Below are 25,481 nucleotides of genomic sequence, written 5' to 3'. Positions count from 1 at the left end.
TCATCTTGAGAATCTTCTACCCGCTCCCCATGAAAGAAGCTATTCTCAACTTCATTCTCATTTTTTCATCATAGAATTTGATTCCTGGAATCTTCAAGGTTCTGCGCTACCATGGTGTAAGCTAACTATCTTTTTTACCTCTTCCATGATAGTAAAAGAAGAAGAAGAAGAAGAGAAAAACATTCAAGAGATACTTATGGAAGATAGAATCTTGAGAAATCTTCAATTCTATCAATATTGCCGTAAGGATTGAAAGATGAAGAAAAAAGTGAATGATGAAAAAAAGTCGACAAAAAAGAAGATGATAAAGGAAGAGCAATATTCCATAGGTTATTCTGATCTTGGGTTAGAATGGAGAAACAAATTGATTACTTTTATTCAGGTAAACAGCTTAAATTCATATTTGTGGTTATCTACCTTGAATTAAACAACCTTATCGATTCAGAATTTAAACATTTACATGATATCTTATCATCATCTTTTATCAAGATCATCACTTAATCTAATATCATCAAGATATTTATAGTAAGTGAGATAGGGGGAAAATGTGATAATCTTTTCTCAATATCAATACAAATTGAAAGATTCAAAATAATCTAGGTAATGGAAAACTGAGAAAATCAAAGTTTAGAATTGAGGAAATTGAAGTGAAAATTATAATAATCAATTTCATAATTGGAATGAGAATTCAGAACATTCTGTAGCATGAATAATAGATAATTTGAAAATCTAAACACAATTGAACATTAATTAAACTAATGAATACTAACTCATAGTCTAAATATGATCATTATCATTTCAAATTGTGTCATAAATGCTGGAAGATTATTGTTCAAGGTGATTATTTCATTGGGGAAAATTGTTCAGTTTCTTTTTGTGGGAATTGAATTTCCTCTCGAAAAAAGGTGTTCCATGTTTTCTGTAATTAAAATAATTGTTTCTGATCAATTATCATGAGAATGGATACAAACTGAAACATGGAAAACATTTACATCTACTGATAGAAAAGCCGAGCTAAAAATTTTCTCTCAATATTCTGTGACAAATTGTAAATACTGAATAATAATACTTGGGTTAGAACCTATTTTCACTCATCATGCTGACTTCGAAATTGTGTCAATCATTTCGAGAAATTTTCATTTGGGTTCACTCTTTGTTCTCTCACAGATATTATCATGGTGACAAGTTTTTTCACCGTGAAATGATAACAAGATATTCAATTGTCTTGTAATTCAATTTTTCTAGTAACCGATGACAATATAATGAGAGAGAGAGATGGAGAAAAAGTTCTGTCGAAATTTTTACAACCATGATGAGAGTATTCAAAAAAGAAGCGTTAATGAAGGTGAAATTACATGTATATTTGTATATCCATACATGGTAAATGTGAGAGAGTGGAATGAAATTCCGCCTCTTTCGTTGAGTCTTCAGGGTTATTTCACGGGAAGAAAATTCAGCCAAGATTAATGATGATTCTGATATAGTTTTTGATGAAAAATCTTTTGAAATTGTTATTCTTTGAGAAAAAAAAGAAAGAGAGAGAGAGAGAGAAAAAATCTAATTCTCCATGAATAATGAATTCTTGAAGACGATGATTCAATTCCTATTGTTCAGAGTGTTTGAGATTATTTCCTCTTTTCTCCTTTCCACGAATTATTGTAAATCTCTGAGATTATATCTCATTGATAATCATGTTTATATATACAGAATGAGTTCTATCAAAAGTTCCGAGCAGAAATTCAGGAAAATGTTCAACTTTTTCTCCAACCAGAATTGAACCATTGACTTGTTATTATTACTGTTGATTTATTAACCGGCAGAGTTTTATCATGATCTTTTTTCATGGATCTCCATTCACCGATACCTTTTATTGACTTATGATTATCATGAATACTGATTATCAACTGATATTAATTAATCAATAAAAACAGGGAGACAGAACTTTAAGTAATCAGGTTATCAAGGTAACTCTACAATGGAAAATAATAATTTCGTTCAATATTAATAGTTATTCTCATACCTGAAGTCACATGAAATTTTTATGAGCATCATGAAATCAATGAATTTTTCCTCTCATTATTGTAGAGATTAATTTCCTAATAGAAATACTTTCATTATTGTATTTTCTCATCTGATTGAGATAAAAATCACTGAGAATCTGACAAGACAAGGAACAATATATATTTCTCAATACTGTAAATACATTTCCCATCAAAAATTCAATCATCATCATGTTTCATTCTGTAGAAGCACCAACAGGATAATATCGAGTATCGAATTAATAACCATGATAAATGATGAATGATAATAAGAAAAGTTCCAAGTGCAATCTGAGTTCAAAAGTTCTGAATTCGTGATACTAAACAGAATTCTTATTCATTGTTGTAATAGCTCAATAAGAAATAAGTACAATTATTGATTAGTTTTATCAAAACTCTGTTGATATTTTGTCTACAAATAAATTGATAACTCGAAGATAATATTAATACTAATTGATTCATTTCTGATCATTTTAAATAATTAAGCTGATGAATTTTCAGATTTAAAACTTTTGATTCGAGAAGAAAGTTCAATAAGTTTCATTGAAAAGTTGAGCTAATCATTCAACTAGAATAGATTGTTCAACAAATTATGATAATTGTACTTTCTGATCATTTTAATATCTTCAAGGATGAATATGTTGATAGTGTTATGATAGTTTTATCTGTTTTCTTCGAGATAAAGTGATGGATGAGAAAATGAGTCTCAGGTGAATTTGTTATTAGATGAAAGCTAATGAAGTGACTTTTCAAATGTTACATTAAACTGGAAAAGACTCAACACATTTTGCTCAACCACTCACAGAACTTACGTAATTTGGTTGGATTTTCACACTCATCTGATGAAATCGTCTTTTACTAAGCCATAGAAAATGTTTACAGGTCAATTCATTTCCGAGAAAAATTCAAAATAATCCAAAAAACCATTTAGGTTCAACTGATGGTCACCTGTTGATGACTTGAAATCGATCAGAAAACTTTAAATTTTCAAACTCTGAGACAAGATTATCTTGAGAAGTTCATTTTTAGTTGACTAGTTCTCAGACTTTTATTGCCTGAGGAGCTTTCGATATTCAATCTGTTTATCTTATAGCTCAATGAAATATAAATATCAATAAACTTAACTTCAAATCTCCCGCCAGTCGCTAATTTTTTCAACATCAAAAAGCAACCATAAAATTTAATGTGTTGATTGTCGTGGAATCATTTTGTTCAATGATCAATAAAAGTATTCGAAACAATAAACTTGTACTTTTATATAATACGATCAACGATAATGATCAAGGTGAAAATTCAATCAATAAACTTAATCAACTTTTACCATTGAAAATCGATTAATCGTTTAGTATTTCATCTTTTTTCTTCTCTTTCAAACTGATCAGAATTTTACAATTAAATTCTATACCTTGAAGAGAATACTGAATTTAATGAGCGTTTAATTTTTCTCTGATTGGAATCAATAGTAATTCTGCCAATCAGCAATCAGAAAAAGATTAAATTGTTGTTGGAAATTAGTATTTTTCTAGATTATCGTAATGAGATTTATATAAATTAAAAAAATTCTGAAGAAATTAGATAAAAATTACTGCAATTTTCTGTTAACTGTACAGTTTTAATACTCTATTGATTCATAAATCTACCAATTAACTTAAATAACTAAATAAGATGCACGAAATGTTGCAATTCAATGCAGTCTTGAACCATGAGATTGATAATCATGAGAAAATCATTTGCATGGTAACGAAACTTAATTGATCAACAAGGAATTTGAAACCACATTGATATAAACAAGGGATTAACTTGATCGCTAAAAAAGTCTTTATATCTATTAATATCCTATTCGTTAGTCGATTACCCATCTGAATACAATTATCCAATAAGTTATAATTACCACAATTTCCAAACCAAGAATATGTGGAAAATATCACAAACGAAAAAAAGTTGAATGGATTGATAATTTTCATAATCTTCATTTGTTAGGATGAGCTTTTGGTCACTCTAGTGATTATCCCCTCCGCGCATAAGCATGTCGTCAATAACCTTCATTTGCTCGTATTTTATGATGAAGATGATGAATTTGTTTCATATGAAAAGAAGAATTGAAATGTAACATTGGTTATGAAGCATGATGCCAATTCTACTTTGGAATTTTATTTTGTCAGAATGTTTTTATTACCTTGGACATCAAAAGTTCAGTCGACTTTGAATTCTTTTCATGAGGAATAATGAAGATGATTGAAGATGAATCATAAAGATAACCATGTACAATGACGTGGACATTGATTAAGATGAAGATGAAAAGAGAGAATGAAATCTTTCCCTCCCCAGACCTGAAAAAAAGGTTATTCAGAATTTCGTATCACCTTTATCATGAAATTTTCCCTGAAAAGCTTTCACAGTCTTTTTCTGTATAAAGTGAACAGAAATTATGACAGAACAAAAAGAAAACAACTTGACCATAATGGAGAAAAAGGTTAAAAATTTAAACCAACAAAACTGAATGAATAGTAAATAGAAATTGAGAATTTTACTTTTCTTTTTATCATGAGTAAGATTCATGAGGACGAAAAAATAGGTTTCAATTATTATTATTTACGTAGATTCTTGTTAAGATAAATCGATGATTCCGATTGAATTAAATTATTTTAATGGAACCCAAAGGTTCCAACCATTAATCTATGTTGCTGTTTAGAACTTTCAATTTACTTGAATAACTTTTTCTTTTATTCTTTTTTGTTTTCTTGTAAATTCGAAATTGAAACTTATCATTATGCTTGTTTTGATTTATTTCACTTTAAAATAATAATAACAGAGAAATACATGTTAGTATTTGAGAGAGAAAGAGAAAATTCTAAGAGGAAAAAGTTTTGCCATTTTTTAGCTTTAAATTCAATGATCAGAATTCATGAGAAACAGTTACACCTTAGAATTTTATTATTTGGAACTCTATTCACGTAGTAACATTGATCATATTCAGATATACGCTGATAATTTAGTTCGAAAGTTAAAACAACCTAATTTCTGACAGATACAAGAGAACGAGGATTCTCATGAAAGAAAGTGAATATCATGGAATTAATATTTCAATTCAATTCTCTTGGTGAATGTTAATTTCATCTAATTTTCAATAACTCAAGACTTGTAACTTGGGAAAGTGAAATTAAATGTTTGCTACAAAAATTACCATTCCATTCAATTTATTAAACATGAAAATTATTTTATTATCATGTTTATCTTTACGATTGAGTTTTAACATATCACGAGGATTCGTGAACAGTTCAAATTGTTGAAGACAAACAAGAATAATTTAGAAGTTCAGAAATTTCAGCCTAATTGTAAAGTTGATTGCTTGTTTTCAACAGTCATTGTTATTAATGTTATTACATCTTAATTTTTTTGTACAGGCAAAAAAATGTTTCCCTAATCTTTAACATGTTCATTATATTCAAATGAATTCAGATTTTGACTGATTAATACTTCAGTTTCATCATGATTATCATGAGCCAGAAACTCATATTCAGTTTTATTACTGTTTTTTTTGCTTCTTTATACACTAAAGATGCTTAACAATGATAAATGAGCCAAGAGCTGAAATGTAACATTTGATTATCACCTTCAAGCTCATTTCACTTTTAATCCACTCTCATGGTAATGTTACATGAAGATTTATTTTACCATAAAACAAAACACAACATGATGAGCGTTTAAATTGCCAGTGATCAAATTTTGATGATAAACTATTCATCTGAATTACAATTGACTCTTCATTTTCATATCCTACAATAAGTAATCAAGTTGATATCTGATCAGTTTATTGTAATTATAAACCGGTCTAGTTAGTCTAATGTTATCAGTTACAAATGATAAGGCAAGTTGATTAAATAACTCAGATATATTCAAATGATAAAGTTGAAAAACTCACAGAATTGGTTATCTCAACTATGTATTAATAACATCGACTGCATGGTCAAAACTTTTCAGAGCTCGAACGGTCTTTATCATAGTCTGAACCTTGAATCTACTGCTTTGCTTATGAAAATTTATCGAGATTTTTGTTGAACTTTTCTGCGAAAATCTAATGATGCTGAATAGTTACTTTGATGACTACGAGTCTTGTGAATTCTTCTCGATTGGAGAGATAAAAATATGCATATACTCCATATTCCAAGGAAAATGCTGATTTCGTGAATATGAATAGATTTCTATACTCTCTAACACTCTATCCTGATGCTGTATTTGAATCATGAGAAAGTGTGACAGGTGAAAATCTTCTTTATGTCTCACAACTTTTATCTTGTGATTTATTCAATGATTCAAGAAGTTCTCGTTATGATTTATGTTTTTCGTTTGTTGTTTGAAACTGGAGCATTAACATTGCCTCCAAATCTTTTCACAACCAATTGAATTTAAGATTTAAGAACAAGAAGCAACAAGCAACTAGAAAAGTAATGGGAAAGAACTTTTTCAAAGGAATCAACATGAACTATTCTTTATATTTCACTATTTGCACAAAAAGAAGAAGAAACAAAGATGAACATCATCTTCTTCTTCACTATCTCAAACACTTCTCTCATCTGAGTTTTGAGCATTTACAGATGAAAATAGCACCTTAGGGCGTTTCAGGTACTCTCTTCACCTCAAAATGAACACTATCCTTTCACCTGAGTGAAGAAAAATGTCAGAGAAAATCACCATGAAATCATTTCAGCAAATGAACCAGAATTGAACGAATTCAGTTGGAAACTTTCCTCTTTCTATTCCTGAATCAAAGATTTGAATTTTCACTTTCATCTAGATAAGAAATTGAATCTTTAATAATTTATTTATAAAAAGTTCAATTGTAGAAAAAAATTTCTTGAATTTTTCATTTCTCTGGATATTTTATCTTCTTTCATTTTCTTTTTATTAATATTCTCAATTTTGGTTTACTTTCATTAGTAAAGAATTGAACAACTGAGACTTTATCGTAATGAAAATTCAAAGTTAACAATTTTTTCTTTCTAAATTTCAATTATCGTCATCACTTTTATTGCCGATGTTTATTGTTATCGTGATAAACTTGGTGAAGATAAAAAGATGATGAAGATTCTATTTGAGATGAAAAATCGATAAAAAAATTATGAAGATACTTCATGGGAAAAGATAATGGCAGTTTGAAGATGACGAGAATAAGATAAAGAAAAAGAAAATGTAAACAAGAAATTAAATATCAGGGGAGAAAGTAAGAGATAATAAACATAATGGAACAATGGATTCTAGAAAATTATGAATGAATCTTCCGGTTCGTTTGTTTTCACTCTTGTGAATTTCCTGTAAACATGAACAGACTCACAACGAAGAAAGAAATAATTTCATCTCTGAAATTTCAGAGAAAGTGAATATTTTAGCATCATTATCATGAGATCGAAGGTGTATTCTCAGAGGTGTCTGAGTAGCAAAGGACTTGATAGAATCAACTAAGCTTCATTATGAACTTTTCTTATGAATAAATTTAAATATTTAGAGCATTTTGTAACGTTAAATTAGAAAACCAGTCAAGTAATTGTGATACTAATAGGAATATATTCAATTCGAATGAACTTCGACCATGAACTTACTTGAAATCTAAAACTTTGAGTGAAAAAATCGATTTTTTTTTCAAATTCTTTCTCCTTATTCATTTATATTTCGAAAGGTTTTCTTCAAGCTTATTCATCTAGAATTAAATGGGATTAGTTGCTGTTCAATTCTTTGTATTCAAATGTGAATATACGTTATCATGAATGAATCGAAAAGTTTATGGAAAATTAAATTGTTTAAATGAGCAGCCAATTATATCTTTGATAAGTAACCTGAGCATTCAAGTGTATCGGTTATCATTTCTGGTTGAACTTTTTATTTTATACAGAAAACTCATTATTCTGACTTTTACATGGCAGGTTTATAAGTTTATCTATGAATTAAATCAAGAGTCCTGGAGATTTTGTCATGATACAAATAACGGAAATGATATCAGCAAAATCAACAATTACAATTAATAGTAATATAATGTAGATAACCAGGAGTTGATCTGAATTAATGGTGAGCCAGAGTGATTAAAATCTTTCTCATGATCTTTCATGATGAAAACATTTCCTTCAGATTAATTTAGCATTTCTCATTTTCCTGTTGCAGGTTTTCAATTTTTCATTAACTTTTTCGTTTAAATATATTCCTTGATGATCCTTCAGTCTCACACTATCTCACTGAGTTCTGATTAATATTCATTGGTGATACTTTACTTTCTTTCACTCTGATATCATCTTTCATGGTGGAAATAACAGTTGAAAATATTACAAAACAGGGATAAAAGTAAAAACAATGAAACCAAATCCATTATCATGATTAAAAACAAAATCTACGGTAAAATGTTTGAAACAATGAAAGTCACATACAAATCATGATAACATTCAACAAGAATAAGTAAAGTCTACACTCCTTCACTCCACCCACTCTGATCAAATATTAAAGTTCTGCTGGTGAATCTACTTTTAATCAGATTGTGAACAAATTGAATCAAAGCGAATGTCTAATATTAGGATCAATACATGGAAATGTTAACGTAGAAATTTGAATAAACTCTTTGATTCGGAGGCCACGATGGCTCAGATCATCTGAAGAACAGAGTTTGTTTACTTTTCCCTTGCTCTCGTTCAATCAATTAGAATGATTGAAGATGGTTTGTGACTATCAAAAAGAGGTGAAATATGGAGCTGAAAATTTCCAATCCAAATGCAATAACTTTCAAATACATGTATTAGCAATTTGTGAATAAACTCAGAGCTATTCAGCTTTTTTTATCTATGCTTTTGCGATTTTTTTCAAAACTTAGGTTGTATGAGTTTGAGAAACAATAAATCGTCATATCATATTCAAAGATCAAGGTCATCTAGGTTATTAGCGAAGGAAGCCAGTTTCAAGGTTATTTGAAGGTAATTTTATGAATAAGCGTATTCGAAAACATTGGTATCAAGCTTGTATTAATAGATTTTTATGAGCGTAGCATCAATTGTTAAGATAAGTTTATTAGATAAAAAATAGTCACTAGCTTTTGCATTGGACTTAATTATCTTTTGCTTTGCAGTTTCAATGAGTCTCCAAGACTTTTAGTGCCTGATAAAATGCTAAAAACATCGGTAAAAAGCTCTGCATAGGCTTGCTCATTCAAATAGTTACAATCGATAATAATTTCTTGGATGTGATTTTAAGCATAAAAATCGTAAAACACGATCAATTATATTCTATTCTAAAAAATATCTCTGTTTATCCATGGAAAATATTCATCTTTCGAATTTGCAATACTCCACCAGTTACTCAGAACTTTTATAAAAGAGAAAAGTGTCGAATAGAATGTGAAAAAAGTTTTTTGAGAAAAGAAAATGTTTACATAAAACTTAAGAAATATTACCTGAGATGTAATAGAAAGATAAACAAGTCTATAGATTCTGTATTATCTTCTGCATGATGAATATTATAATCTTTGAAATTGCCATCAGACCAATAGAGTAAAAGATAAGATGGTGATATTCCATCATTCTTATTATTATCCTGAACTTTTCCTTTTTATTTTTCACCCTTGTGAATTTAACAGAATCCAAATGATGAAAATCAGAGGAACATGATAAAAATGATAACAATTCACCGACGAGAAAACTGATGAGAAAAAAATCTCACCAAATAAAAGATTCACGATTTACATAAGTTTTCAATCTTATCACTTGAAGTTGAAGAATCTTTTCCCTTCATCAGAACTTATTTCAATTCTTTTTATCATGTTCTCATGTTTCTCTCAATTCTTTTCCTTTTTTTCAGATAAAAACTGCTGAATAATATCACTGTCATCATTTGTTTTCACATTTCTCCTTTGATAAGAGTTTCCATAATTCTGAGTGTACAAGATTCAGATTTGAGAAACTTATTCTTCATGAAGCTTTCATTTCTTGAATTTGGAATAAGAAAATAAGAAACATATTGCAACAAGTTGTAGATATTCAGGTTAATCATCCAAAAAAAGTTCTCAACTCGATTTGTGATTTATTCGTGAAATTCTGATTGAAATTCTTTGTTTTTTTTCCTACATTCGAAGTTTCCATACATTCTTATTGTTCGAACTCGTTACCCAACGATTGATGCTACCCTTTCATTCATATGAATGTTTGATCAATTCGGTGGAAAAAAAGAATCACCATGAAAAGATCTGAAAATTTCTGTTAACCTTGATTATCCATTAAAAGACAGAGGCAATATTATCACCATGATGTTCATCATTCATTTGCCTTTTTATCTCATTACATGATAGATTAGTTTCTTTTTTTGTGAATCACTGATGTGAACAAATTGCGTTTATCTTACTTGGAATTGGTTGAATTTTTTCATCACCATATATTGATAATAACTTTTTGCTCTTATCATATTAACAAATTAATCATCAACAAGGAGAACGAATGAGAAAAATAAATCATAATTATTTATATGTTGATTATTCAGAGTCACGAAAAAAAATCTTACCAGATAAAAAAATTTCCAAGTTAAATTCTGATCATCATAATCATGATTTACATGAAAAAATTCGGGAACCTGTTGATTTAATCAGAGATTTCATGTAAATTTCATGATATTTCACAAATTTACATTTATAATAGGGACACAAAGTTTAATTTCAATTTTCAGGTCTTGGTAATCTCATATTAGTACACAGACTTCAGAATACTGCAAAAAGATTTGAAATGAATTATATTGATTTTTCAGTTATGGGAAAGGAAATTCATCATGATCAATACACCTATTACTAATAGTATCTTAAATAAAAACTCATTAAATATTCATCAGAAATAATGAAAAATCTTCATAATTGTTAGTCAATCCTAAAATGTTGGCATTGATTTATCAACTTGTTTCATTCATCAATATTTTGGATAACAAATCTAAGAATAAATTTTGTCTGAGATAATCAAAACTGAATATATTAATATTTTATGCAATCACATGGATAATCAGGTACATTTTAAGAATGATTTTAAAGAAAGCCAAACTGTGGTCTAATAGTTCTTCCTCCAATTACTGTGATAAGATTTTTTACACTTTTGCTCTGGTTGAGCTCTATTTCACTGGTTCGCCAGTTACTGCAAAATTGGCTTGCAAGCAACCCAATTTGCTATAAACGCCTGATTGTATTAATTTTATAAATTGGCTTGTAATAGTTTAATTAAGTAACAATTTTCCAGGGTCGACGAGTCTCGATAATGATTACATTACAGTAGTTATATAAAGATCAGATCCAGACCAAAGTGTCAGCTCTGAGACAAAGTTTCAGGGTGAAATTTTTTGCTGAATTTTATTTAATGAAATAAATGAATTTTAATGAATATTAAAAACACAATGAATGTGATTATAGCCCTCTAGGGGTTTCAAATTTTTCAGAGTTGATGGAAAACTCTTTTTCCATTACCCACGTTAAAAAGCTTATCTCTTCTTTACCTTCATCAACTTCCTTAATTCTCAACATTGATCTTAATTGTTCATTTTCCCTATGGAGGGCCTCATTTTAGTAGGCTTCCTTGTTGAAAAGATAATCCAATTCATTTATCTGCTTAACCAAAGAGTTTATCGTTTTATTAGAATTCCTGGCAATGAGAATTGCCTTAGCGGTGGTGAGATATTTTAACTGCTCTTTTATTAATGTCTCCGCAACAGATTGTAAGTCTTCCTCCAAGTGAAAGATTCGATCCATAGCAATGTAAATCGGGTCTAACTTGTGGCATATGGGCCCTGGTTGACTCAAGAAATTTTTGAAATATATAAAAGAAAAATGCACAAATTGACAATTGGAAAAATCAACAATGTAAAGTCTTACCTTAACATTGAAGCAAAATCTACTTCGTAAGCGGTTTCATCAGATATTGGTGATAATGGTGAAGGTGGAGAAGGAGAAATATTATCACCAGAAATCATCTTTTTTATGGAACAAATTAACCAATTAACATGATCATCAACGCGTTTAAATTCTGATATTGGTAAAGATGTGCCAAATTTAGTTGGTAAACTATACTAACTATAACGAATATCCAGTCGATTACACTTTCCATTTAGAGACATTGAAAAGATACCAAAAGGTACCACGAAAGAGTCTATGTGTTCTCTAGATTACACAATATTTCTATTAATTTCAGAATTGTCATGGGTAGACTTTTGAATCCAGTTGCTGTAATTTTTCCTGATACAAAAACTAGCAGCACACCATTTTCAGTTCGTGTAGCTTGAGCATTGAAATTTTTCTTTCGTCTTTGATGTCTATTGATTATATTGAAACTATATTATCAATTCGATAATCAGACCAGATTGATTTGTTCATGCTTGATATTATTAAAAAAAACGCACGGAATACTAGTAGTTCAACGGTGAACAGGTGGTTTGCAAGATTCAAAGACGGAAATTTTGACCATGAAGATAAAGAAAGAAGTGGACGACCGATGCTAGAATGCAAGGCCATATACCATACCTGCTGACGACCCTCTCAATACGTCGAGTTGTAGCTCGTACGAACATTTCTTATGATGTATTTCTCTTTCTATGTATTTCTCTTACTATTCAGAAATTAGGTCTCAGGAAAAGATAAGTCGTTTCATACCGTAAAAATGTATATACGTGTTAACAATAAACAAAAGCATATTGAACTTTATCAATTAAACCTTGATAGAAACAAAAGTTCTGGCTTTCTTGGAAATTTAAAACGTCGTATGAAAAATGGATTTATCTCGATAATTGAGCCTAAAAACAATGGCTGTTACCGAACCAGCCTGCTCTGACCAGTTGCCGACCATCGCAACATCCACCGAAGGTGGTGCTTTGTACTTGGTGGGAATGTAAAGGACCAATACACTGGGGACTTCTCGAACTTGGTCAAACAGTGATTGGTTAACTTTACTGTGAACAATTGATAAGAGTTCAGATCGAATTAATCAAAAAACGCAAAAAATGGTCAATAAAAAATTATTGCTTATCTTTATGATAATGCTCGTTCTGACTTTGCTTCAACCACACGACAAAAATTCTGGACCTGTATTGGACTTAATTACCTCATCCACTTTACTCTCCTGCCCTTGCCTCGTCTGATTATCACCGTTTCGGGTCAATGGAACATTTTTTCGATTGGAAAAAGTTCGATAAGTTAAACACGATTCAATCGTATTTGACCTCAAATCGTATTTTGCCTCCTGTAGTCAAATACCTAATTTTATCCGTTTTTGCACGTTCGATTTTAAGCTTTGGCTCTAATTATTAATAATAACAGTAGTTAATGAATAACCTCTTACGACAACAAAACTCACTCCAGAACAGAGGAAGATAACATTTCGATACTTCTAAGAACTTTGAAAGAAGGAAATCTTGCAACGGAAAATCTATTAGACTAATGAAAAGTTGAAAAAGTTTTGATGTTTTCTTCTCGAAGTCCAAACTCAATTAGTAAATTAGTAAAACTAATTAAACGACTAGTAACGTTATTATTGTTGAGCTAATTATTAGGTAATTAAACTTATTCCAGGTGAAAATTTTTCATGAGTTTTTTGACTTTTTTGGTTAGTACTCTATTTGTTCATTTGTTATCTTTCGTTATTATTAATACATCACAAAGGTATAACAGCGACTTAAAAAAAGTAAATATAAATCTGTATTACGAGTTTAATCCGATGATGAGATTAAATTGCGCCAATCAATGAAAAATAAAAATAGTGATAATTCGTTTGGAAGTAAACAATAACAACAAATCTAATTGTAAACACGAATTAATTCAATCAAAATCAATTTAAACGAATCACATTGCAACTTTAACCTTAACCTTCAGTTAATTTCATAATACAATTACACTCCGATTGCAGTGAATCTAATTTGATAACCATTTGTTATCGAGAAAACAATTAGATAATGATAATCACAAAGACAAATAACAAAGTTGGCAATAATGAGCTGAAATGTAAATCAACTATTGTAATTAAAAAATTCCTAATAAATATTAGTCCATGAGCAAGATTAAGGTATTAACCATTGACTTTATCGTTCTGTTCTGGTGAGATGATTACATGAAATAACTATGATTAACTTTTCTTGGACTGAAAATGTTTTGATTGTAGTTTAATTTTCTTGTTAATATAACCAAAGTTATTCAAGGTATACTAGTAAACACGAATGATCATTAATTATTCATCATGTTTATCTGTTTGACATTGTATTAGTATCAATAATAAACACTTTTGAATATAAGATTAAGGTAAGATTTGGAACCAGATTAATATGATAACAATAAGAAGATTTTGATATGATGACATTAATCTTTATCTTTTCATGTTATTAAGGTTAATCAAAAGGTGAATTTAATTGTATTCATATTAGTAGTAGTTGTTAATAGTTGAAGCTTGTTGATAAGTTTATAATATAATAGCAATGATAATTATTTTGCACACAAATTGAATATCACCATGAAATTAATGAGTTGAAGGGAAAAGTTATCTTCATGATGATTATGTTTATGATTGTTTTTTATTTCTAATACTTTGAGTAACCCAAGAAAATGGGAATTTCAACTATTATTATTGTCATTATTTCATTGCCATGGGTTGAGAGTAATATATTCATCCATTCATTGTTGATTACATTATATTCATGATGATGAATATAATCATGAGAATGTTAAGAAAAAAAAATAGGAAACAGAATTGTCGGTTGAATGGTATAAGAAGAAAATGAAAAGTTTCTTGTATATTTATGATGTTTAATAGTTTCCCATGTATATTATACTTTTATCACCATGAATTCATGGCAAGTCATGAAAAAAAAGATAATTATGATTATATTATATCAACATAATAAGGCAACAATTGATTCTGATAAACATGACGATAATTTTATCAGAATTGATTAGCATATAAATGAAACATTTAGATAAGAAAACGTTTCTTTTCAAACATTGACCAGTGGTCAATGTTTACCTTTATACCTCTTCATGTGTATATCTACTCTTATTATCAATTACATTGGGTACATGTATGAAATTCAATCAAAGGTTATCGGTTATAAGTGTAGCATCCTCATGATAGTTATTCATATCAAAGTTTAGCTTTAGAATATGAAAAAAGTGTATAATCATCAACTACGAGTTAAAATGCTGACAGTTTTATGCTTATATTATAATGAGCAAATTCATTGTTACTTCATCAAATTGTTCATGAGAAACGAGAGATAATATTATCATGATAAATGAATACAATGATGTGTATACACAGAAATCGTATGAATATATATTCTATGTCTATGAGAGATAAAGTAATTCTTTGAGTAATTATTTATTATGATAATATGACATTGATACATGTATCTTATCATTATTTTCTCAGACAATAAGACAATGTTATCATGACTTTTATTGTTCATCATCATGACACACAATGGTTTATATTTTTTCTCATCTATTCTCAATGCTGAAAGATAAAGTTACAAGAGGAACGATAAAAAAATTGTTACTCAAACTTTTGTTGAAAATTTGTTGAATTATTAGATCCCCATGGTAATAATAATAATGAATTGGGTTTGATGGGTGATTTTAGATTGTCTATCATCAAGATTATTGGTTTTGGGTTATTATTATTATCAAATTCATGTAACAATGAACTTAATTGATTATCCTGGCAATTACAGGGAATGTAAATTATTTTCATATTCACAATTAAGGTTATTACCTAATAATTCAAGCTTATAATGTTGTTATTATTTAATGATATTATCATCATAATTATCGCCATTATCCCTGTCACCATGTATCAGACAAGGTTGAGAAGGATAATCAATACCATGGAAATTATCAAAGTTGAATACACATTATATTCATTTGAGAGTTTTGGTAAAATGATACAGGCAATGTTTCTGGAAAAAAAGACCAACATTCAGGGATAATTTTCATATTCAGGTACGATAACCTTAGATCTAATCTCTATGTCCAGTAAATGAGCATGAGGTGAATTCATAGTTGTAATTCTGAGTAACCTGAATATCTGAATGACATTTTGTTTTCATCTTTTGCTGAATTTCAGACCAAACTTTATCAGGATATTAATTCAAGAGTCTCAGGAACTTTATTATTGGTCATAAATTACAGATTAATATTCAAACTCTTACGATAATTGTTAGTCATCAATTATCAGGTTTATTGTATGGTGAGATTGATATTGAGATCAAAGGAAATTGTTAATTTTATGATCTATTGGTTAGGGAACAGGAAAGTACAATGTCCATTTCTTTATTATCTTACATTGATGGCGAGAAATATTTTTCTTGACCACAACAAGTCTATCGATTAGCCGATGATGGTCATCACCATTATCAAAATAATCGTCACAATGGTAAGTTTATTAGCTTTTTCTTATATTCTGTAAAAGAAAACTAATATTACTAATCATGGTTATTCTGTAAACAGAGGTATGAATAATGAGCTGTGAATTCTGGGATATCTAACTGAGGAGAAAAAGATTTATCGTTTTTGGAACAATTTTACTTATAGTCAATTTACCTAATGAACAACTGACTTCATGGTAATGATTGGAAAAGGAAACGAGCGGAAATTTCCTCATCATCATCTTGGAATCCATCAGGCTGTTTATAACATTTTTTCCCCTCTCTGTCTTTGTGATAAAAAAATGAGAGAGATTGTGTTACATGTTCCAGTTACATGATACTTAGAACATATAATCTACTATTATATCAATGAATTGCGAAATCGTTTTTTGATTCAATTTGGGTTCATTCAGAATCTTTTTTTCAATCTTATAATCATAAAGTTTGATTTCAACTTAACATTAATGTTAATCAATTGAAGATCACGAAAAAAATATCACTACAATTTTAAATGTCTCTTCAATTTTATAACAAGATAATCATGAAATTGAATAGTTTTTCTTTGCTGAGTCTATTTTGAAACTTTTCTTCCAAAAGAAGAGAATCCTTTGACAAAAGCTCCAGGGAATATTGTTTCGAGACTCGAAAAGTAACAAAAAGTTTCGAACGAAGTCTTGATGATTACATCGTTTCTTGAGGCTCGAAGAACTTTATCGACTTGATAAGGACAATTTACTCAAACATTAAACGTCAATTAAAATAATCATAACTGAACATTTTTCTAGTCCAAATCGCAATATTTTATTACCACGACATTAAAGTAAATTAATTGAGTTTAAACCTGTTAAAATCAGTAAATTGAGTTACATAGTATCTGGAAAGCCTTGAGGGGTTGAATCTTTTTGAAGTTTCGTTACCTGAACTTTTTGAGTTGGATTTCAGACAGACTGCAGCTTCGAGCTCAACATATCATATCTCGATATTTCCTATCAGCATATCTCTTATTTGAAATAGAAATAATCATATTAGGACATTGCCATTGTCCGATAGTATTTTTGTATGTCTGAAATTAACTTTATGTGAGTGAATATCCATTGTAACATATACTTAGAATTCATTTGTATGCACAAAAGTCATCAATTGAAGCCCTGATATTATCAGAAAATCTCACAATAGTTTAATCACCTGGGAGTTGATAAAGAGAGAGCTTTGTTTCCAGGATAACTATAACTTCCGCATTCAGTTCATTTTCAACTATAATCAGAATCGCGATAAAATTGGTTAATGTATATGGAACATTGACCAATTCACCAAGTTAAAGAATCAACAGATAAGAATGAATTCGTTCTGGTTGCCTGATTCCCTTTTAGCACCAAGCCCAAAACTTTATCATTGTCCATTATAAAATTTCTATAAAAGTAGTCAAATGATTATTCTTTGAATCTCTGATAAAATTCTGAAGCATTTCAATTGTTGAATTTCTCTGTTGCTGAAACTTTTAGGAAACAAAATTATCCTTAACTCATTAACCAAATGATCTTATATGATATACGTTATATGTTATACGATTCCTTTCTTCTTCCGTTCTCAAAATACTCGGCCATGTAAAAGTAACATTCAGTGCTCCAGTCGATTGATATTACTCAAAGTCTTTAGTGAAAGGAAAGTAAAACTTTCAATCATCGAGATGAAAATCAATCAATTATGTTGATAATGAACAATCAAGTGATCAAGAATAATGTTGATAATCATTAACATCATCAACATTGTTGATTGTCAATTGAATTTATCAAGTGTACTTTGGAACGATTAAGTCTCTCAAAGATAATCAGTGGTGATAACAAGTAATATAACTAGTTAACCATTTTTGTTACAATCAAGAGAGAGAGAGAGAGAGAAATGATAAAAGCTCATCACTGGCTAGAATAATAAATGTTTTCGTCCAAAAAGTAATTTCATGTTCGAGTTCTGATCAGAACTTTTTTCTTCTTCAATCATTTTCTAAACCATCATGATAAAATTGATGATGACAAAAGAGGAAGGAGACTTTATGTCTTGTTCCCTTTCTCCACACTCTTTGAAAAACTTGTACATTTCATTATTGGACTCATAATGAAATATTTGTTAACTGTAACTTGGTGTTCATGTTGATTGTTGCTGCATTTTTATCATTTAGCTATCATTATTATCATGTTATCTTGACCGGAAATGTACTTTGCTTGACCAATGAGTCTAAGGTTGACCTTTCTGCGTACTGTAAAATGATAATTGAAAAGGAAATGAGAATAAGTCACGATGACTCCTTCTGTGAATCTCTTTTTCTCTCTCCTTCAGTTCTAGAACTATTTTCATCACCAATGTTCATTATTATCACTCAACTACCAGGAAAAGCTAATCTACTGTCCAGTAGTTAATTGCCATCTGAGAGGTTCTTTCAAATCTAGAGCAAAGTTTCATAAATTCAAATGTCCAGTTAGAACTGTTTCCCTCGATTCTGTTTTGATATTAGAGATATCTTGAAATTGCTTCGATAACTTTACCGTTACATAACATTGACAGAGTTTTTTTCCTAAATATCATCCAACTATTTTTAGACGAGGTTATGTAATAAATTGAATGAAATTTGAAGATTAATGAAAGAGAAAATGATTTCATGACAATCATTAATGATGGAGAAACAATTGATTTTTATTGAAAAGAAAAAATTTCACCAAATTACCTGGGAATTTAATATTTACCTGAACTAGAATATTTTTTTTTTCTCTCTCATTAATCTCATTGGAAAATATTGATAATAACAAACGAATCAAGAGTTTGAAATGGAAAATTTTCCCATAATTGGAAACCTTAACTGTGATTAACTAATTGCCTAAAAAAAGTTGTCATTATCTAAGTGTCCTAATTATAATCATCATCATCGTAAGCTTGATTAGTATTGTCATTGTTTAAACTGAAAAGATGACACAAGATAATATAATTTGAAGATAAATTAATTATCATCTAATTAGTTAGGAGACCAAATTTGAGTGAACAAATAAATTACTGAACCTCTATTTCTTTAGCATCCTCATCCTTAATCGCTTTGTTAATCATGAGACTGTATTATCTGCTGAATATGAAAATCCTTTCATCTTTTCATTCAAGATAATTATTTTTACTCAATTAACATTAATTAGCTTATAAAGTTTATGTAAAAATCGTAAAAAATTTTCAATCAACTTTGGTTGGAAAAGAAAAGTTTATTAGGAAACAAAAAAAAACGAAACTCGAATTAAGATTAATTGGAAGAAAGTTAATTGCAGCAATTATTTTCTACGATAATTAAGGTTAAGAGATAAATAGAATTGACATTTGCCACTATTAGTTATTATCAATTAATTACTACCTGAAGAGCAGATTATCTAATGAGCCAAGAAAAGTTCTGATAAATTTAATCTTTTTCGATGACAAAGTTTTCATGATATTTTTTCATGTTCTTGTTTTGCTATCAACTGAATCAATGTTTTCTGTCATAAAAACATTTGAATAATATGAAATAGCAACAGTTTCTCCTTCAGATTAGTTACAATCAACAGTTTTCTGTTGATTGATAAACCAATTTTTTATCAAGTGATTATATGACAATTTTCAATTCTGCTGATTAGTTATCGTTGAACTGAGTCGGTTTTATTGCAAACATGTGTACATTTGGCCTGGAATCGCAGCTATAACTGAATAGATTCATCAATGGGTGTGAAGTATTTTTGTGAGCACTTTGAAAATGTGAATTTTTTATGAGCTTAATTGATGGTTTTCTAGCATTCAGATTAGATAATCAGTATTAATTTTTGTCAGTAAAGTTTCATAGTGTTGACACTTTGATAAATAGTTCGAATTCGATAATAATAAGAGAGCCTTTTGGAATAATTTCTCACTTTCAGGAAGAGGAAAAGTTCATTATGATGATGATGTAATTTGCCTTTTTCATCCCAAATTAATGATAATTCATGGTATGAATACGACGAGTGAACTTCATACACTTATGAGAATTAGCAACATTGGTTAAATTACGATCTAATCTTGAGAATAAGAGAATCGTCATCTTTTTTTCATCATGGATTCTTCTGGTTCCATCATTAGAAGATGATTATGTTTATGTCTACCTGGTAGAGGAGAGAAAAAGAAGAAAAAACTCCATAGGATGATAATAACTTCTCAACTGTATTCCCAATCTACAGATCCTTATCCAGGATATTCCATCTATTTTTAATGTTAGATATTCATGAGAAAACATAGAAAACTTCAGGTAAACAGAATCATTAATCTGCTTACCCGATTATCGTTAAGTTTCAATGATAAATGAAACAAAAAGTTTCGCCTGCACAATGAATATCAAATGAGCCTACAAATCTACTTTCTCATCACTTGAGATAACTAATGTTCATCAATAAACCATCATGATTACATCTGAAAACTTAACAGATGATGAGCAATAAAAATCGAGATAAACTTCTGGAAATTCTGATTAGATTAGGATTTGCAAGTTAGAAATGATACTTCTCATAATCTTACTCAATGTTTAAACCTACCAATGTTATCGATGACGATAAGATAATCTGATGATAACAGTTTTACCAACTTTTCCTCCACCAAGATTGATTCAATTCTACCAGAAGTGAAAAGCTACTTCCTCTTCCTATTCCTGGGAATTGAAGGTGAAAACATTACATCAACAGTAGGAAAACAATGAGGGATGTTATCATGAAACCTCATAACTCAGGTGAATAGACTCAGAGTGATAATGAAATTAGTAAATAAGTTGGTACTTTTTATATTTCAAGACTGAAAATCCTCATGAGAGTCGGAAAGCTAACTGGTGTTTACCAGGGATGTGAATAGGTAACTAACACATGATTAGTCTGAAATGAGGAGATAATTAATTAGTTCTTAGAAAGAACTTTCTGTCAGAAACTTAGTAAAAGATAAACTTTACAAGGAACAAGCCTTAGAAATTGAGAAATCAAAAGCTGTGAAGATTTTCACTTGCAAGAATTAAGACTTTTGGAACTTTTCTCTTTCCATGAAAAGTTCATATTCTGAGGACTTTTAGTTGAGCTTCAAGAAAATAATATAACAAATGATATTTTCTATTCCATGCAATTACCATGAAAATGAATGAAAGGAAAAAAAAGCAATCAAGAAGATGAGATAATCGATTAATGGTAACATTAATTATCTCCTTGATTTCAAGTGGAAAAAAGTTCACAAACTTGATACTGAATTTTATCCTGTTCCAAGTTTCCCCTGTATTATTGAATGAACTTTCAATAGTTTTAATAACCATGGGATTCAGGAAAAAGACAGGGAAAGAGTAGAGTAAAAAAAGTAATATCATCAATCAGAATTGAATGTACCCATGACTTGCCACCCACTGGAAAAATTGTTCCACTTTTTTTTGTCAACAATCAATGATCATTATGATCATCAGTCTCTTCAGAATTTTTCTCTTCTTCTATGAATCTTGTCCGATAACATCTCGAAAGTTATTGTTATCATAAAATCCAATTGATGAATTATGACTTGAATTGAGTGATTAGAATCTCATAACCAAAACTCACAACTTTTCAGTTTCGTTTTTCTTGTTCTTTTATTTATCATAATAAGCATTTCTTACAAATAGTGAGCCAGTTATCTGCTCATTACCTTCAGGGTGATTTTCCTGATGTACTCACAGATTCCCATGGTGACGATTATCACCCTAAGGATATTATCTTTAACTAGAAGAAAATTATTTTCTTTCCATCATTTTAATTATTAACAATTTCGAGTTGGTTTCAATAGTTTCTTTCTCACAATTCAACTCTTGGAGTGATGAAATAACTGTGGTACTTTTCATGATGATCAGAAATATGAAATTCCCAACGATTAACATTATTCAAAGTAAATTGATGTTAATTGTTGCGAATTAGATAAATAACTTGTTGCTTCATTACAAAGTTACACTGAGGATACATGGTAATGAAATTTGATTTCATGGTAATTTTTTCTTAAACAAACAATAGGTAATCATCTCTGAATAGTGATGAACATTGATTGTAAATTATTTGAGTTAAATTATTTGCATTAGAAACATTATCATGCTGAATTTAGAGAGTTTCAATTCAGTAGGATAACAAAATAACTTATTACGTTTTCGAATTAAAGTTTTTTTTTGGTTTTCATTTCAATTCTATTATTCTGTTCTGTAAACAATTTATCATCTCATTCTCATCATTAGCAACATCATCAGAATCATCTTTTATAAGTTGATGATGAGTTATATTGAATACTATGTAATCCCTTCAGGTAAAAATAGAAACCCATACAAACAGTAATGATTGACAAGTTACATGATGGAAAATTTCATTCTCTCTCACCTTTAACTGAGAACTTGATTTTTTTCAATATCTCTCTCTCTCTCTCTCTCTCTCTCTCTCTCTCTCTCTCTCTCTCATTCTTACTTTGCTGAATCTTTCATTTTCTTTACCACCATTTGATTTCAAGTTAAAGGAAAAAGGTGACATGGAGAAGATAAAATTTTCTAAAGAAAAAGTGATGAAGAGAGAAAGAATGAGATAAATGATGATATTCCAGGCAAATAGAGAGAAATGTTACAATAACAACGAATATTATTTATAACTGAATAAGATGAAAACATAAATTCATGTTAAGAGGTGGGATCGAGGTCGATCGATAACTTTGCCTCCACCTCTCTACTCCTTTTCCCACCTTCCCTCATAACACAATACATAATGATGGTAATACAATATAAACCAATACACTTTTTATTACATAACATTTAATAGACTCAGAGAGAGAGAGAGAGAGAGAGAGATTCTGAATCTTCATGTACTTTCATAATACATGGGATATAAGAAGGATAATGTATTCAAATAAGATGATAAAATTGGTGACGGTGGTAAAAGTATTAACAGTTACTCCATTTGGGAAATTTGGTTAAGAACTTTTTTTTCCTTCTTACTCTTTAACATTTTAAATTTCTACTCATCAATTGAACAAATTTGATTCCAATTTTCTTGAAATCAATCAATTGATTAAATTTATTGTGAATTCTTTTTTTTTCGTATTCGATTTACTTTAAATACTCTGATAGTTATTATGTTCATCGGAGATAATATTGTAAACGATAAAAAAAGTTTTTCAATTGCTCATGAATGACTAATATTTGTATTGATATTAGATGAACACCTATCACTTTTAGATTAATAGTTTTCCAGGTTGAAGATAAGATCGATCTCATTTTTTTCAACAAACAATATTCAGAATCGTTCACCATCTAGATCGAATGAACCTTTTTCTAAAACTTTTAAAACTTTTTTCTGTTCTTTTTAAATCTCGAGTGTTTGTCTTTACAATTATCAAATTAAATTTTCTGTTTTCGCTACAATGATAACCCTAATTTTATTGGTTGTTCAATGTTTATCTTTAACTTTTCACTTAACGTGAATCGTTCAATAGCAATGTGATGTTATTGATTCATAATACAAAAGAAAAGGTATTAGAACTTTTTTTCTCGTCAAATATCGCCAAGTAGTGACATCTCTTAACTGGTAGATAAACTAAACAATTGGTTAGTAAGAAATGTGATGATAAATTGATGATATAATTTACCTCTTACTCTTTATTACCGGTCTCTCTCTCTCTCTCTCTCTCTCTCTCTCTCTCTCTCTCTCTCTCTCTCTCTCTCTCTCTCTTCCTGTTCCTCTTACTTTGCAAGTCTTTCTCTTAGCCTTTCCTCTCTTTCTTTTTCGTTCACTTCCTTGTTTATCATGAATTGTAATCAGAAGATGATAAAGATCAATAATCTAACTGATAAATTCAACGATAGATGGCAACTTGCCCAATGCTAACCGAAACTCATCTATGGTGATGGTTAGTAATGAATCAACATGAAAGTAACTGAATTTCAACCCCATGGGTGAGACTGAACAACTTGGAAAAAAAGAGGGAGCAATAAGAAGAAAGAAAGAGAGAGAGAGAGAGACCATGAAATACCCACTGAGAGGGTAAAAAAGATATGCTGTTGATATTATTGTTGTTTCCATCATGTACTCAGTTGGAATAAGTTTCAACCATTGGAACTTAACTCAACAGCTTGTTCATTGAACATTCCAGTTCTTAGATGATTTTCTTTCCCGACTCAGTTTCATTTTTCTTTACATGATGGAATATGATCATTATTATTGTTGTTATTATTATTATCAAGTTGGAAATTTTCTTCTTTCATTTCATTTCAATTAATCAACCCAAAAATATCAGAGGTTAATTATTTCATTATAATTGAGTGAAAATTAGGTGATCAATGAAAGAGTAATACTTTCGTTAAGTGTCTAACTGATTGACAACAATTGGATTAAATTCACGGATTCAAAGTAATATTAAAATGTTGAGAGTTAGTCTGTCAACTACCCTTGATATCCAGAGGATATTAAAGGGTATTCATTGTGTCGACTCTTGTTAATGTGATAACAGTTCATATTTTGTGGTTCGCGCCTTTTAAAATACCTCGAAAGTTGTGAATAAATTGTGTACTATTTTCGTTTGGGTGAAGAAGTTTTTTTGTTCGATCTTTACCTTCTCAATATGCAAAGACTTCGCGATAAATTTCGTCGGAAACACACATCGACCGTTAAATCGGTCTCGTCTCCAGGGAAAATGTCACCAAGTTCATCTTCATCTGATCCAAGTTCACATTACCTGAACAAAGTATTAACTCTTGACTCAACTTCAGAAAGTTATCATTCCTGATGGTGCCAAACGATTGTAGCTCATTATCATCGTCGAATAATAGTTCCAACAATTTAACTTTACCTGAGCTCGGCAAGTAAGGTCAGCTTCTTATGATGAGATACGTTTAAGACGCGATCTTGAAAGTTCTGGACTTCGTGATGATATTGGTTCGATTACCCTTGATGCCGAAGCCGATCCATCTTCACTTGCCACGGAACCCGAAATACTTTCATCTGGAAGTTCAATGCTTGATGTACCTTCAGCTAAAAGTTC

General features: G+C 29.7%; 1 protein-coding gene across 1 annotated transcript in view; it reads left to right on the top strand.

The window, feature by feature from the left end:
• The window catches only part of LOC128390275 (uncharacterized), a gene marked incomplete at its 3' end in the record, with an annotated part of 30,379 nt that extends 4,918 nt beyond the window's left edge, over nt 1-25,461 (top strand). Inside the window, exons 2-3 of the mRNA XM_053349965.1 lie at nt 25,070-25,212; nt 25,295-25,461. Coding sequence (XP_053205940.1) covers nt 25,070-25,212; nt 25,295-25,461 — 310 coding nt within the window. The remainder of the gene's footprint in view (nt 1-25,069; nt 25,213-25,294) is intronic.
• Nucleotides 25,462-25,481: the final 20 nt, after the last annotated feature.

The sequence above is a fragment of the Panonychus citri genome, unplaced genomic scaffold (assembly GCF_014898815.1).
Source record: "Panonychus citri isolate SS breed McGregor unplaced genomic scaffold, ASM1489881v1 Contig00117, whole genome shotgun sequence".
In the NCBI taxonomy this organism is placed as follows: Eukaryota; Metazoa; Arthropoda; class Arachnida; order Trombidiformes; family Tetranychidae; genus Panonychus; species Panonychus citri.
This window is presented reverse-complemented; position numbering and strand designations above follow the sequence as displayed.